We start from the raw sequence: 16,933 nt of genomic DNA on the forward strand, positions 1-16,933 counted from the left end.
ATAGAAAAATATGTTTATTCAGTCAACTGTTTTGTTACCCATTATACCTCTGTTTGTCCCATGGCACATAAAACACACCTGAATGGAACCATTTCCTGTTGACAGGGCGACCAAGTTCACATCTACAAATCAGCAGCTCCCTCCACTCTGATTGAGGGCTACCCTAAAAGCCTGAAAGAGGAGCTGGGCATCGAAGGGCCTGTGAATGCAGCCATATTGTGCACATTATTCAAGGTAACTAATTGGACATTGAACTTGAGTACATTTAAATGTATCCCAAAAGGTGTTGTTGATCTTTGAACATCAATATTCACTACAAAAAGTTCTACATTTTAAAGGCCCAGTGCACGCAAAAACATAATTTTCCTGTGTCAGAAATGATTTGATATTGAGATAAAAACAGCCGCGTTGGACCTTTAAGATACTCAATGAAAAACACATTTCCTGTCTCTATGTCCTCCTACAGGACAGAAGATGTAGGACATTGACCTGTCTGCCACCCCTAGGATAGTAGCCGGAGAGGCCCCACTGCCCATTTCCGGCATCAAGGCAGGCATGTGTGGCCCTGATGGCATCAAAGTGTTTGTGGGCTCTGAAAACTACGAGATCCCCAGGCTCCTGGCTTTCAGCAGGATTCGCCCAGATTCTAACAAAATAACCCCAGACATGATGGGCTGTGTGGAACAGGAGTTAATGTGAGATCCCTTTTCGTAAAATATCAACTGTGATCATCTGTACTCAATAGACAACATGGTGTCTTCTTAGAAAATGTGCCAAACTCGCTGTCAAAACATATAATCATGTTAAAGTAACTGTCCAGTGAAAGTTCATATTCTGTTAACTCATACCAAAATTATGTTGTTGACATCCTATACTATCTTTTGTGGACAAAGCATAAATGTGAGTTAAAAATACTTCAAAAACCCCACCTTAAATTTGGATCTCAAACAAATATTTTTTAAAAATGCTTGCTATTTCCTCATAGAGGATGATTTTATCCTTCCGAGGAGGATGAGACGATTAATCAGCGTTCTACTTGCATGACTATTTTTAATGATTGGTATACGCCCACATCATTCCCAACACAGAAAAGCTGCATTTTAACATTGGAAGGAAAACTATTTCATTCATATTGGAATTAATTATAGGTCATATTTCATGGAAATCTGGAAACACTGGGCAGTTACTTTAACTTGACAGACAACTCACACAAAACAATGTTTTTTAATGTTCAAATAATACTTTCACATTGTATGCTTAACATTTTTGTACGACAGATATGAGTTGAATTAAAATGTGATGAGTACACAAAGAGGCAGGAAGCTGACATTAACAAGGTTTACTAAACAATGACAAAGAGAAATAACAAAGAGAGTGCACGACACGAAGCTAAACAATCATACGCAACATCATAAGGAACAGTCCAGGGATAAATAGGAGTGTTGATGAGATGAGGTGCAGGTGCGCTGGAGGTGATTAGGGTGCGTTGGGTTTCCATTCCGGTGTTGCCGAGGTGGTGCGCTCAACCAGTGGCTTTGTAGACCGGCGAATCAGAGCGCCGGAGGGGAGCAACGGGAGGAGGCGTGACAGTACCTCACCCCCCCCCCGGACGCGCGGCTCCAGCCACTGGACGTCGCCGGCCAGGAGGACGACCCCGAAGACGAGGAGCGGACAGGTCTGGGTTGGTACCCCAGGACGCACTGAAAGGGAGTGAGCCCCGTGGAGGAGTATACGAGGGAGTTCTGGGCATATTCTGCCCAGGGAAGAAACCTCACCCACTCACCCTGCCGGTCCTGACAGTGGCAACGAAAAAACCTCCCCAGCTCCTGGTTCATGCGCTCCACCTGCCCATTCGACTGAGGCCTATACTCGGAAGTGAGGCTGGCCGTGGCCTCGATATTCTCCAGGAAAGCCTTCCACACTCGGGAGGTGAATTGGGGGCCATGGTCCGAGACGATGTCCTCTGGAAGTCCATAATGCCGGAAGACCTGTTGGATCAAGACCTCAGCGACCTGGAGAGCAGAAGGAAGACCAGTTAGTAGCAAAAAACGGCATGATTTGGAGAATCGATCTACGACCACCATGACTGTGGTGAAGCCGTCAGAACGTGGAAGGTCGGTGACAAAGTCTACGGACAGGTGTGACCAAGGTTGCTGAGGCACTGGGAGAGGAACTAGTTTGCCTGCCGGGGCGTTCCGAGGGGTCTTCGTTTGGGCACATGCAGAACAGGAGTTGACATAGCGGGAGACATCAGAAGCCAAGGTGGGCCACCAGTATTTTTGGGCAAGAGAATGCAGGGTGTGCATAATACCAGAGTGACCTGGCGTAAGGGTAGTGTGCACCCAGATCAGCAGGTGGGTACATACACGCGCCCTGGAGGGGCGTTGGCAGGCGCTGGGTCCTCCTGAGCCACCAGGTGGATGTCTTCGTCCACATCCCAAACGACAGGTGCAACGATGAGAGACGAGGGCAGGATAGGACCAGCCAGATCCTTCCTTTCTCTGGTATGGTGCATCCTGGAGATTGGGTCGGCCGTCACATTCTGGGATCCTGGTCGGTAGGACAGAATGAAGTGGAAGCGAGTGAGAAATTGGGCCCACCTGGCTTGACAAGAGTTCATCCGTTTCGCTGCCCGTATGTGCTTAAAATTCTGGTGGTCAGTAACAATCTGGAAAGGATGGACAGCGCCCTCCAGCCAGTGTCTCCATTTCTACAGAGCGATGACCTCCGCCAACAGCTCCCTGTTTCCAACTCCATAGTTCCTCTCTGCGTAGGTAAGCTTTTTAGAGAAAAAGGCACAGGGATACATTTTCTCTGGCTTACCATGCCGCTGGGAGAGGACCGCACCCACGCCCTCCTCCGATGCGTCCACCTCCAGGATTAAAGGACGAGAGGGATCTGGGTGTTTTAGGATGGGCGCTGTGGTGAACCTCTCCTTCAGCCTCTTGAAGGCAGCGTCAGCCTCAGGGTTCCAGGCCAGCTTCTGAGGCCCACCCTTAAGGAGAGAGGTGAGCGGGGCGGCTATGGAGCTGAAGGACCTGATGAAACACTGGTAGAAATGAGCGAAGCCCAGGAAGCTCTGTAGGCCCTTGATGGTGGTGGGAACTGGCCATGACCTGACGGCGTCCATCTTCACTCGTTCCATGAACACCCCCTGAGGACTGATCCAGTATCCCAGGAAGGAGATGGCCTGTTGGTCTCCCCCTTCACCAACAGGCTGTGTTCCCGGAGGCGGAGTAGGACAGCTCGGACGTTCCTGACGTGCTCCTCGAACGTATCCGAGTAGATCAGGATATCGTTGATGTACACCACCACCTGTCTACTCAGCGTGTCCCGGAACACGTCATTGACGAAGGACTGGAACACAGAAGGTGCGTTGGCGAGGCCGTAGGGCATGACACGGTATTCATAGCGGCCTGAGGTAGTGCTGAATGCCATCTTCCACTCGTCTCCTTCCCGGATTCGGATCAGGTTGTAGGCAGTCCTCAGGTCCAACTAGGCAAAGTACCGGGCCCCTCGTAGCTGCTCGATGGCCAATGGAACCAGAGGGAGGAGGTACTGGTACTTGGTTGTGACTGCGTTCAGCCCCCTGTAGTCAATGCATGGTCTCAGTCCTCCATCCTTTTTGGCCACGAAGAAGAAGCTGGCGGAGGCAGGAGAGGTAGAGCGTCTGATGAACCCCTGTTTCAGGGTCTCTGCCACATACTTCTCCATGGCCTCAGTCTCCGCCATGGAAAGGGGGTTAATGCGACTCGTCGGGGGGTGTTGTCTCACCAGCAGGTCAATGGCGCAGTCACAGGTCCTGTGAGGAGGGAGACACGTAGCCTTAGAAGAAGAGAAGACATCAGAGAGATCAGCGTACTTACGTGGAATGTTGGGCTGGAGGGCGGACTTTGGACTCTCCACTGACGTGGAACAACAAACCACCGGCAGGCAGGTCTTACGGCATGAGATAGACCAGGCTGTGATCCTCTTGGTGCTCCAATTGATGGTGGGGTTGTGTAGTCTGAGCCAGGGCAATCCCAAGACGATCCGGTGAAGGGTGGAATGACAGCTCCTCGTGGTGCTCCGGTAGTGAGGGAATGGTGATGGTGATGGTGATGGGGAGAGTGACGTGCGTAATGGTGCCTGATCCAAGGGGTTTATTGTCCAGTGAGGTGACGTGTATCGGAGATGGCAGTGGCACAGTGGGCAACCTCCATTCAGAGACCAGCTCCCTATCTATAGGGTTCCCCGCTAATCTGGAATCTATCATAGCAGTAGAAATGGAAGAGAAGTAATAACCAGACACCGTTATGGGAACTAAAAACTATGGTTTTGTGATAGGAGCTGACGCAACACTCACGGAGCGGCGACGGGAGTCATACCGCCTAGATAGGGAGCCGCCAGGAGATCTGTGGTCCATGGTGTGTAGGGGGTGCTGCCCACCTCCATGGGTGAGGACTCGGAAGCAGGGTAGCTTCCATAGCTCAGATGGGGTGAGCGTCGAGACTCCGGGAGGTGTTGGGAACGCAGTCTCTCTCTCAACATGTCGTCAAGACAGATGGACATGGTGATGAGGGTATCAAGGTCCATCTCGTCGTCCCGACATGCGAGTTCCGTCTTGATGTCCTCCCGTAAGCCTCTCCTGAAGGCCGTGCGCAGAGCACGCTCAATCCAGCCGGACGACGCCGCCACTGTGCGAAAGCTCAGAGCGCAATCGAACGCGGGCCCCTCTCTCTGTTGTATATGGAGGAGACGCTCACCCCCGTCCTTTCCTTCCGTGGGATGATCGAACACCGCCCTGAACCGAGTGAGGAAGGTGGGTAGGGTAGTGACACTGCCTCCTCTCCTTCCCAGACTGCCGTGGCCCAATCCAGCGCCTTCCCTTTAAGTAGCGAAATCACCAGCGCTATCCTGGCTTGGACAGATGGATATGCCCCCGGCTGACGCGCCAGATAAAGTGAAACCTGTAGCAGGAAGCCGCTACATTTAGTAGTTTTACCGTCAAAGCGCTCCGGTAGGGTGAGGGTTCCCGCAGAAGTGGGTGATAGCATGGGAACAGGTGGATTGGGGGCACTCGCCGCTCCCTGGGGTGGAACCGGAGCGCTGGGTAGATTATGCAGAGTTTGAAGCACTTCCTGCATGGCGGCTTTCAACTGGGCAAGCTGCTGCTGGTGCTGGTCGAGGCACTGGGAAACTCCTGCTGCATCCATTTTTCATTTGGTGTTTGATTCTGTGACGAGTACTGAGTATACGAAGAGGCAGGACGCAGACGCAGGAATTAACGAGGTCAAGGTTTACTTAAACAACGACAAAGAGAAATAACAACGATAGAGTATACGAAGCTAAACAATCACACACAACATCATAAGGAACAGTCCAGGGATAAATAGGAGTGCTAATGAGATGATCAGGTGCAGGTGCGCTGGAGGTGATTAGGGTGCGTTGGGTTTCCATTCCGGTGTTGCCGAGGTGGTGCGCTCAGACCAGTGGCTCAGTAGACTGGCGAATCAGAGAGCTGGAGGGGAGCAACGGGAGGAGACGTGACATAAAAAGATACAAAGAAACTGAAATATTGTGATTATGTTGCATTCATTTATGTGATAATTAAGATACAGGAAAAATATAGTAATATATCTACTAATTAAATGTGATTTTGAACTGGTTAATTAACATTTCCTATTACAAACGTATAAAAGTTTCTTAATGATATTCTCATGTAGATATAAAGAAAAGGTTCAGTGTGGGATGCTTGGTGTCATAGAGGAAAGCCAGGAAGAAGTAAAAGCCGTTAATGACCTGCCATTTCAGGAAGTGGTAGGCAAAGGATGCTATCAGGGTGAGGAGGACTAGAGAAGTGGTAGGGATGTAGTAGTAAAGTCATACGTGTACTGTACAGAACTGAAGCTCATGGTCTGACAGCTTGGTGCCCTTTAGCTCGGCAGGATAGTTGTAGAAAACCTGTAAGTCTGCAGGATATGCACATTGCTTTACCATTACATTTACAGTAAATTACATATTGTAATGCATGTAAATTCACAAAACATGTTACAGTGTTCTTACAGTATGATCTTTTGACAGTATACTCTGATCTACCCTCAGATTTCACAAAAGACCCCATGGTGGTGGCCTTGTGCTGACCGACCAGCAGGAGTGGGCAGTGGTGGAAATGATGAGGGCCAGGAATGACATACGGCTGTCCAAAATAAAGCAGGCCATTAAGGCGAACGATGACATCTTTGCCAGCCTACCAGCAATTGTCCGCCTTTTGAAGAGGCACTGTACCAGGTATCTTTAAAACACATTTACCTACTGCCTTTTGAGAGAAACAATGACCACGTGAAACAACTGCGACCGTCCAAGTGCCTGGACAACGTGGGGAAACAGCTCCATGTGCACAGCTATCTCTGAAGGTGTGGTAGGACATAGGCCATCATTTGGATCCTACAACACTGCACACCTCATTGTGTTTCGCAATTAAATTGAGCAGCCCTGTCAAGGTGAAGGGGTCACCTATGTCATTGTGTGGGACAATGTCAGGTTCAACCATGCAGAGGTGGTTCAGGCATAGTTTCGGGCCCATCACCGATTTGTGGCCCTATACCTGCCCCCATACTTTCCTTTCCTCAATGCTATTGAGGAATTTATTTTCAGCATGGAGGTGGATGGCGTACGATCGTCATCCCCATGAGCATGCCACCCTCCTTCTGGCCATGGATGAGACATGCGACGACATCAATGCAGACCAATATCAAGCTTGGATTCGCCATGCTAAAAGGTTTTTTCTGTGGTGCATGAACAAGGACATTCCTTGTTCGTTGATCATAGGTCGTCCACTGATGTGGATAGGATTTATGTCCAAATGCTCAAGACAGGCTTGATGCAAATTAATGCGTGCCAAACGTTATGTTCTATTTTCATTTATTTGTTTCATTTAATTTCTTACATTTGATTACAGACAGTACACCTAAGTTGCAATTATATAAAAAAAGAGGATGTATTCATTGATCACACCTTGAATTACTCAATGGATAGATATTATGGAAATGATAGATTTTCTGTCAAGTTTGTTTGGTAATGTAAGTGTATTGCCTAATTTGGGTAATGTAAGTGTATTGCCTAATGTGAAAACTGTAATTTACAGTACTGTAGCATATTACTTTCATCACTTCTAAGGGCGATTTGAAACGTGTATGTGGTCCCCTGTAGCTCAGTTGGTAGAGCATGGCGCTTGCAACGCCAGGGTTGTGGGTTCGTTTCCCACAGGGGGCCAGTATGAAAATGTATGCACTCACTAACTGTAAGTCGCTCTGGATAAGAGCGTCTCCTAAATGACTAAAATGTAAATGTATCTTGCATTGTTTTGTATTGGAATAACTGCTAGTTAAAACTACTCAATTGAAAATATATCATTATGTTGTGTTTAGGTGATTAAACCAATGTTCCCATTACATCTCACAAACATACAATACTAATCAAAAGTTTGGACACACCTACTCAAAAGTTTTTCTTTATTTTTACTATTTCCTACTTTGTAGAATAATAACGAAGACATCAAGACTATGAAATAACACATATGGAATCATGTATTAACCCCAAAAGTGTATTTCTTTTTAGATTCTTCAAAATAACCACCCTATGCCTTGATGACAGCTTTGCATACTCTTGGCATTCTCTCAAACAGCTTCATGAGGTAGTCACCTGGAATGAATTTCAATTAACAGGTGTGCCTTGTTAAAAAATGAATTTGTGGAATTTCTTTCCTTTTTAATGCGTTTGAGCCAATCAGCTGTGTTGTAACAAGGTAGGGGTGGTATACAGAAGACAGCCCTATTTGGTAAAAGACCAAGTCCATATTATGGCAAGAACAGCTCAAATAAGCAAAGAGAAACGACAGTCCATTACTTTAAGACATGAAGGTCAGTTAATCCGGAACATTTCAAGAACTTTGAAAGTTTCTTCAAGTGCAGTCGCAAAAACCCTCAAGCACTATGATGAAACTGGCTCTCATGAGAACCGCCACAGGAAAGGAACACCGAGAGTTACCTCTGCTGCAGAGGATAAATTCATTAGAGTTACAAGCCTCAGAAATTGCAGCCCAAATAAATGCTTCAGAGTTCAAGTAACAGACACATCTCAACATCAACTGTTCAGAGGAGACTGCGTGAATCAGGCCTTCATGGTTGAATTGCTGCAAAGAAACCACTACTGAATGACACCAATAAGAAGAAGAGACTTGCTTGGGCCAAGAAAACAAGCAATGGACATTAGACAGGTGGAAATCTGCCCTTTGGTCTGATGAGTCCAAATTTGAGATTTTTGGTTCCTACTGCTGTGTCTTTGTGAACGGATGATCTCCGCATGTGTGGTTCCCACTGTGAAGCATGGAGGAGGAGGTGTGATGATGTGGGGGTGCTTTGCTGGTGACACTGTCAGTGACTTATTTAGAATTCAAGGCACACTTAACCAGCATGGCTACCACAGCATTCTGAAGCAATACGCCATCCCATCTGGTTTGTGCTTAGTGGGATTATCATTTGTTTTTCAACAGGACAATGACCCAAAACACACCTCCAGGCTGTGTAAGGGCTATTTGACCAAGGAGAGTGATGGAGTGCTGCATCAAATGACCTGGCCTCCACAATCACCCGACCTCAACCCAATTGAGATGGTTTGGGATGAGTTGGACCGCAGAGGGAAGGAAAAGCAGCCAACAAGTGCTCAGCATATGTGGGAACTCCTTCAAGACTGTTGGAAAGGCATTCCTCATGAAGCTGGTTGAGAGAATGCCAAGTGTGCAAAGCTGTCATCAAGGCAAAGGGTGGCTACATTGAAGAATCTAAAATCTAAAATATATTTTGATTTGTTTATCACTTTTTTGGTTACTACATGATTCCATATGTGTTATTTCATAGTTTTGATGTCTTCACTATTATTGTACAATGTAGAAATTAGTAAAATAAATAAAGAACAACCCTTGAATGAGTAGGTGTGTCCAAACATTTGACTGGTACTGTATATTTTGATCCAATGGTTATGTGGTGAGAGATGTTTACAATCCAAATGAATTGAATGAAAGACTGGCTGTGTTACAAGTGAGTCTGAGTTTTGTACTAAGAGTTGTGAAAATGTACCAAATACTGTTGAAAATACCACAAAAGCAATTAAAACAAATTGTAATAGAACCCCCCTTAGTAGAACCCCCCCCCAAATTGGCTGAGAAAGTGAAATAAAAATGTTTTGACTGCCGAATACTAAGGATGCTGATCATATAAGGGAATTTTCCAAGAACTTAGATATTTCCTACAACTAAGGACATTCAGAACACAAATTCAAACTGATTCTAAAACTGCCACTTTTTTCATTGTAATCTCCCGCTGTTGGTGAAATACAACATGTGTTGATTACTGCTCAACCCACACAAGTACATCCCTGAAACTTCAATGTATCTCTCAATTCCTTGGTCAAGGAAGATGACTAAACCAGTGTTCTCAAAGAGACGCTCCTCTCTCCTTTGTGTAATGACAGGTTGTGTCCACTAGATGACAGAGTATACAAAGGAATGTGTTAGTAAAGAAAGATCAGAATGCAATTTAATGCAGCGTAGAACTTTTCAAGAGGATACCTGTTTAGGCTCACAATTAATAGCCTAACAAAACCAACTGATGAAATTGACACACAGAGTCCCATAAAGATGACAATTATAAGTCGGTCCACAATGTGTAACTCTCATGTTAGAATTGAGTGCATTTTCATGGAAGATTATTGAGTCAGGGAGAGAGTTATTTTATGACACGCATGGTAAGATACTCTGTGAAGACAAGAGCTTCATGGAAAAGTGTTCAGTGTTTCAGAAAGCAGGTATGAGAGAAGTATTCACAGACATCATAGACACAGAAGACATCCTACTGGGCACACACTGGTTGAATCAACATTGTTTCCACGTCATTTCAATGAAATCACATTGAACCAACGTGGAATAGACGTTGAATTGACGTCTGTGCCCAGTGGGATAATCTGTATTTGTGAAACAAAATTGATTGTGTGATACCACAGTAGATCTACATTGCTTGTACAGTCTTTATGACGCAATATAACTAATATAGATAAATATATATATATATATACTGTTTCCCTTTGTGCACTGACTTTCCCCTTGTATTTATTGTTATATTTCTCATTCATACTTCATAGATTTGATTTGATCCACAGGTGAGAGGAAAGAAAATGGTATAGGGGGAGGGAGAAGGACATAAGGACCACAGGAGGCTGGTGAGAGGACGACTCAAAAAAATGGCTGCGATGGAGTGAATGGAAACCATGTGTTTGATGTGTTTGATACACTCTTAGAAAAAAAGCTGCCATCTAAAAGCTAAAAGGATTATTCAGCATGTGCGGCCCTGATGAAACCAAAGGATTTGTGGGCTCTGAGTAGTACCGCTACGAAAGCCCAAGGCTCCTGGCTTTCAGCAGGATCTGCCCAGAGCCTAACAAAATCACCCCAGACATGATGGGCTGTGTGGAATAAGAGTCAGTGTGTGTGAGATCCCTGTTCGATGAATGATCATCTGTACTCAATGGACAACATGGTTCTTACTAGAAAATTACCCAAACTTGCTGTCACAATATATGTTAACTCAAATGCCACAACACACAAGTCACTCGAACAATGTTTTTTTAAAGGTTCAAATAATGCTTTATTCTCACATTTTATGCTTACACATTTTTTATAACTGAGATTAATAAAAATATATAAAGAAACTGACAAAGTGTGATTATTGCATTCATTTATAAGATAAATTAGATACTAGAAGAATTGAGTAACACAATTAAGTAAGTAAATCTATGACAAGCAAAAACAAAGTATTGCAAGTAGATGTGATCATGAATTGGCATCTTCAATTTCCTATTACAAATGTAAGCATGTATTACAAATATAAGCATTTCTTACTATTCTCATGTAGATATAAAGAAAAAGATCAGAGCATGATGGTTGTTTCAAATCAGGGTGTCACAATCACAGAGCCTCCACCCCAGAGAGGATGGGATTTTCCTCAGCAGGGCTGTCCTTGGTCTCTAAAGCCAGCCGTAGTTGCTGCCAGAAGACCCCAGTGTGCTCCCCAGCTCTGGGCCAGCTCAGGTAGGTGCGTCTCTTCACCAGCTTCCTCATCCGGTGGTAGGGTGACAGCTGGTGGGGAGGGATCTCCTCCAGGAACACCAGAATCAGGACGTCCTTCTGCTCATCAAAGAGCCGGAAGCTGGCCACCTGGATCTCCCGGGAGCACCACTCACTCTCCAGGTAGCGGCGGCTGATCACACAGATGGTCTTGCGGCTTCCGTAGATGCCGTCCATAATGTTGTCTATGATTGGTTTGCCTGGCTGGAAGTCCCGGTGGTGGAGACACAGCTTCCAGCCCTGCTCTCCCTCCAGCTCTGGCAGCAGCTCCCTCAGGACCCAGGGTTCATCGTGGGCGTTGTAGGAGATGAAGGCATCGTACTGACAGCCATGAGGCATGTGCTTATTCCTTTGCTTGGTGTCATAGAGGATAGCCAGGAAGAGGTAATAGCCATAAATGACCTGCCATTTCAGGAAGTGGTAGGCAAAGGATGCTATCAGGGTGAGGAGGACCAGACAAGTGGTAGAGATGTAGTAGTAAAGTCCTATGTGTACTGTACAGAACTGAAGCTCAACGTCCAACAGCTTGGTGTCCTTTAGCTCAGCAGGATAGTTGCAGGTAAATTCTCCTGCGCCAACAACTTGTGTTTGGTTGTCACTCTCCATCCACTGGACAAACCAAGTATTGCTGCAGCCACAGGTGAAAGCATTATCTTGCATGTCCAGGTATGTCAAGGCAGGGAGATACCGCAACACTGTCTCATTGACTACTGTTATGTCGTTCTTGCTCACCTGCAAGAAAGTGACTCTACTGAGGTTTGCTCCTATGAGGAAATCTAAGGACTGAAGTCGGGCTTTGGACAGGTATAGTCTGTTGAGCCTTGGGGTTGGGTGAAACAGCTTTGGCATGAGGGCTGTGAACTCATTCTTACTGATATCAAGGTACCACAGCCGGGGTGTGTGAATAAATGTGTCTGGGTGCAGATCCTTAATATTAAGACTCCCTGCCTTGAATGCCAATAAAGATTTCAGACCTTCAAGAAAGTTGATTGGAAGATGAGACAGTCCCTTGTGACGCTGACTATGGATATGCAGGTTCTCCAGAGATGTCAGATGAGAGAAGGGTGGAGGGTTTAGTTTATCATCATTTACATATGTGATGTAATTACAGGATATATCAAGAGTTCTTAAGCGTGGAAGTCCTGAGAGCACAGTCTTTCGAATGTCTATTTGAGGGATCTTATTTGAGTCCAGTTTAAGTTCTATAAGGTTGACCAATCCCTCAAAGGCTCCATCTTCCATACTGGCAATCTGATTGTCAAATAAAAGCAAAGTCTTGAGTGATGCTAAGCCTTTAAACTCTTCTTTTCTGATAGAGCTCAGTTTATTGCCTGCCAAATTCAAAGTCTCAAGTTTGTGCAAACCAGTCATGAAGGCATCATTCAAGGTCAGAATTTTGTTTGATCCCAGTTGAAGGATCCTTAATTCTCTCAAATCCTGGAAAACACATCCTGGAAGGTTGGAGATTTGATTATGGAAAAGAAAGAGCTGTGTGAGTCCTGTAAGATTGAAGAAATCTGAGCAGCCTAGTTTATAGATGATATTGAAGCTGAGGTCCAGGCTCTTCAGTGTAGGTAGATTTCTTGTGGCCTTTGGCACGGAAGAAAGCCTGTTGTGGCCCAGTTTCAAAGTACTTATCTGCTCTATTGATCTGAATGAAAAGTCAGACAGCTGAATAAGATTAGTATTTGATATGTCCACTTCTGTTATGTGTTTACATGACTGCAGAAATTCCTCAGAGAGAGTGCTTAAGTTGTTACGGTGCAGTCGGAGAACGCTGAGTGTAGGTATATGGCAGGCAATATCAGTGAGAGCCTTGACCCTCTCTTCACTAATGTCATACAGTCTCAGATGGACTAATGAAGAGTTAACAGTCTGCAGCACCATACCAATCCTCTCAAAAGACATCTCAATGCCGCTCAAGTTGAGACGTTTGATGTTGCTCAGAAAAGACCTGTCCGGCACATCCCATTCCATGTGTCCAAGTTGGCCACAGTAGGCGATGTCTAACACCTCAAGATAAGGAAGAACATCTGCCGTGATCCTGAAGATTCCCAATGGATTCCAGGATAAATCCAACATTCTCAGCTCTATAGACGTGTTTGATATGTCTTGTGACTGGAAAGACGTGAATCTGTTGCTCCCAATGTACAACTCCTGTAAGTGTGGCAATTGTACAATTGGCTGAACTTCCTTCATATTATAAAGGTTGTTCTTGGTTAAATTCACTGTCTTCAAACTGGAGAGAACCTGAAATGATGAAGACCCAATGGTTGTGATGAGGTTGCTGTCCAGACGTAGCAGGGAGAGGTTGGCCAGGCACTGAAACAAATGGTCTGACAGGGTTGTGAGTCTGTTATGAGCCAGATTCAGCTCTTGAAGAGCCTCTAGGTGTCCAAGAGCGCCATCGTCCACTTGAGAGATCTGGTTTCTGGACATGTTTAGAATTTTGAGGGTTGATAGGCCTTTAAAATCCAACTTTCTGATTTTGGAAATGTTATTCATGGCCACATCTAAAACGTTTACTTTCAGCGGAATGTTTATAGGTATGACTTCGAGGTTCCTCTTTTCACAGAGTACTTTCATGTTAGAGGGGTCACTGAGATTACCCCGGATTGTGCAGTTTTTCAGGAAGTACCCACATACTGGATCAGCAAGAACCCAGCAATACATCAAGAAACAAAGAAAGACTCTCAGCTGAGAGAATGTAGACCCACTTCGTTTTCCTGGCATGGTTATCTTGAGTGTCATTGTGAGGGGCTTGACATCTACTTCAGATCTAGAGAGAATAACAAAGACAATACAGTGACTAACTGTTACATGATTTGGGGGCTGGAAATGTAACATAAATAGACATCTATTGAAATTGCAATAACACTGATAGCTTTTGGTATTGTGGTCCTCAAAATAACTAATAGATTATTAATCATAGGTAATCCAAATTCTCAACATAACTCACAAATAGTTTGTTTTAATGATAAAGACAAACTATATCAGAGAGGAAAAAAGGAGAAGAGCGCTATCAAATTAGAAATGAGTAGATAAGTGTAAAAACATTGTCTGAATAAGAAAAAACACACATTTGTATAATAGTTTTTAAGAGATAGACTAGCAAAAGACAATTAAAAACAGCCAGAATATATAGTAATAATTTTTACTCACAATTGTCAGAGGAAGACAGTCACTGTGAGCGCTAGTGCAGCATAGGACTGTGATCACCTGAGTCCCGGTTCGACCACCCTGCTCCAAAGAGCACTTCCCTGGCATTTTACTTCACTATATTAACCCTTTGTTTAAAAAAAATGTTTTGTCTTAGTCTAGGATAGATTTTTGACTTGTACGCACAGATACATCACAAAGTGACAGGGTAGACACACAGTTGATTAAGTTAAAGGGAGGAGAAGTGTGAGAGAGAGAGAGAGAGAGAGAGAGAGAGAGAGAGAGAGAGAGAGAGAGAGAGAGAGAGAGAGAGAGAGAGAGAGAGAGAGAGAGAGAGAGAGAGAGAGAGAGAGAGAGAGAGAGAGAGAGAGAGAGAGAGAGAGAGAGAGAGAGAGAGAGAGAGAGAGAGAGAGAGAGAGAGAGAGAGAGAGAGAGAGAGAGAGAGAGAGAGAGAGAGAGAGAGAGAGAGAGAGAGAGAGAGAGAGAGAGAGAGAGAGAGAGAGAGAGAGAGAGAGAAGGAGAAAGAGAAAGAGAGAGAAAGAGAGAGGAAATGTGTCATTCTCTGACTTTTTTTGGGAACAGATGATTTACCATAAGTGAAGGAGGAAGCGAGAAGAAAGTTATTGAGCAAACATCCCAAAATTGAACTTCAGAAGAACATTTTGTTGCTGACCCTATAATAAAGGGAACTTAGAATTAAGAAATCATTTCTGAAAACGAAGATAGAAAGGAAATTCTGATCCAAAATTCAAACTGGTACTAGCACTTACACTTTTTTCATTCTGATCTCCTGCTGTTGATGAAATACAAAATGCTTTGATTGCTGCTCACCCAAACAAGTAAATCTCTGAAACATCAAGTTATGCAGTGACGATTTTTGCATGTAAATCTTGGTGGGGCAAACTCAAAAAAATAACTTTGATGCATGCCAGCAAAGCCACTACACAACATAACACAACACTAAACAATACATTAATTGCACTATAACAGTGACAAACGGTGCCCACAAACTGTTAGGACCTACATAAAGCTGTCCAAACAGCAGAGTCCCAACAGCAGTCCCAACACCTTACCACTGCTACACCTGGCTATTAGCGGAGCCTTGTCTGGCAGCGAAATAGTTCATTCAGCCTCATTTACTGCCTTTTAAAAAAACATAGCTGATATGGCTGATTTGTTTAAACAAATGTGGTTTCTACTGACAATTGAGATGTACAAACTATGGCATAAGGGGACGACGAGCGGATAAGAGGCAATCCGTAATTTCGATTAAGACATTAATGAGCGAGCTAGGACGGAATAGTCCAAATAACTATTTGTTTAGCAGTTTTGAAATGTACAGCGACAGAATTCCGAACATGGGCCGTTCTTCCAGTATTTTCCCTGTACACCAAGTCAGAACCATAGGATAAATAAAGGGGGCATATGAGCAGACAATGAAAGCTCTTACAATATTCGATGATTGCATTTCTCTAAAACAGGCTATAGGCTACATGTGCACCACCAAGTCAGAACAGTAGGCGAAGTTGGATGACCGTTCAAAACGTATTTTCCCAGTTGGAGCTCGTTTTATTCAGAGTTCCCAGTTGTCTTAAACTCACTGAAGTCAGATTTCCCAGTTCAGAGTTTCCAGTTGTTTTGAGCACGGCAAAAGTCATGCTGGATTGACAGCATGGCCAATGTTGAATGTTTATCCTTTTAAGCTTGGAAAACAGACCCTTAAACCCAGACTTGGGACCACACACCCACTCCACTGAATAGCAGGCTAGTGATTGCAGTTAGCCATTGATTCCTTCCAAACCAATCATTGTTGAATTTGCGATTTCCAACTTGTTGTGTAATGTTTATGTCCAGTGGCCGATGAGCACCGATACGTTTTATCTATAATTTCCCTCCATTATTTCTCTTCATATGACAAGGATTGAAAAGGATTTGCCAGTAGATTGTTGACTTGATTCACAATGATGACTACTAGCTTACACTCCACAGAGCTGGGCTTTACGGAAGAGTGGCCAGAAAAAAAGCAATTTCTTTAAGAAAGAAATAAGCAAACATGTTTGGTGTTCGCCAAAAGACATGTGGGAGACTCCCCAAACATATGGAAGAAGGTACTGGTCAGATGAGACTACAATTGAGCTTTTTGGCCATCAAGGAAAATGCTATGTCTGGCGCAAACCCAACACCTCTCATCACCCCGAGAACACCATCCCCACAGTGAAGCATGGTGGTGGCAGCATCATGCTGTGGGGATGTTCTTCATCGGCAGGGACTGGGAAACTGGTCAGAATTGAAGGAATGATGGATGGCGCTGAATAGTTATGCACGCTCAAGTTTTTGTCTTATTTCTTGTTTGTTTCACAATAAAACATATTTTGCATCTTCAAAGTGGTAGGCATGTTGTGTAAATCAAATGATACAAACCCCCAAAAATCTATTTTAATTCCAGGTTGTAAGGCAACAAAATAGGAAAAAAGCCAAGGCACTGTATAACGTGATTTGACATAATTTTATCTGTGGCCAACGACCTTGTGTGACGAGTACTGAGGATACAAAGAGGCAGGACGCAGACATCAACAATGTTACTTGACACTGAGCAAGAGAACAACAAAGAGCGAG

At 44.5% G+C, this 16,933-nt stretch overlaps 1 protein-coding gene across 1 annotated transcript; it reads right to left on the reverse strand.

The window, feature by feature from the left end:
• Positions 1-10,694: 10,694 nt before the first annotated feature.
• On the reverse strand, positions 10,695-14,525 carry LOC311115433 (uncharacterized protein). The gene is made up of 2 exons (XM_084190610.1): positions 14,321-14,525; positions 10,695-13,937 (listed from the first exon to the last, which is right to left on the reverse strand). The coding sequence occupies exon 2, from the start codon at positions 13,907-13,909 to the stop codon at positions 11,000-11,002; it is 2,910 nt and encodes a 969-aa protein (XP_084046736.1). The 5' UTR covers positions 13,910-13,937; positions 14,321-14,525; the 3' UTR covers positions 10,695-10,999.
• Between the last annotated feature and the right edge of the window lie 2,408 nt (positions 14,526-16,933).

The sequence above is a fragment of the Coregonus lavaretus genome, assembly GCF_964263955.1.
Source record: "Coregonus lavaretus genome assembly, contig: HAP1_SCAFFOLD_123, whole genome shotgun sequence".
Taxonomy (NCBI): domain Eukaryota; kingdom Metazoa; phylum Chordata; class Actinopteri; order Salmoniformes; family Salmonidae; genus Coregonus; species Coregonus lavaretus.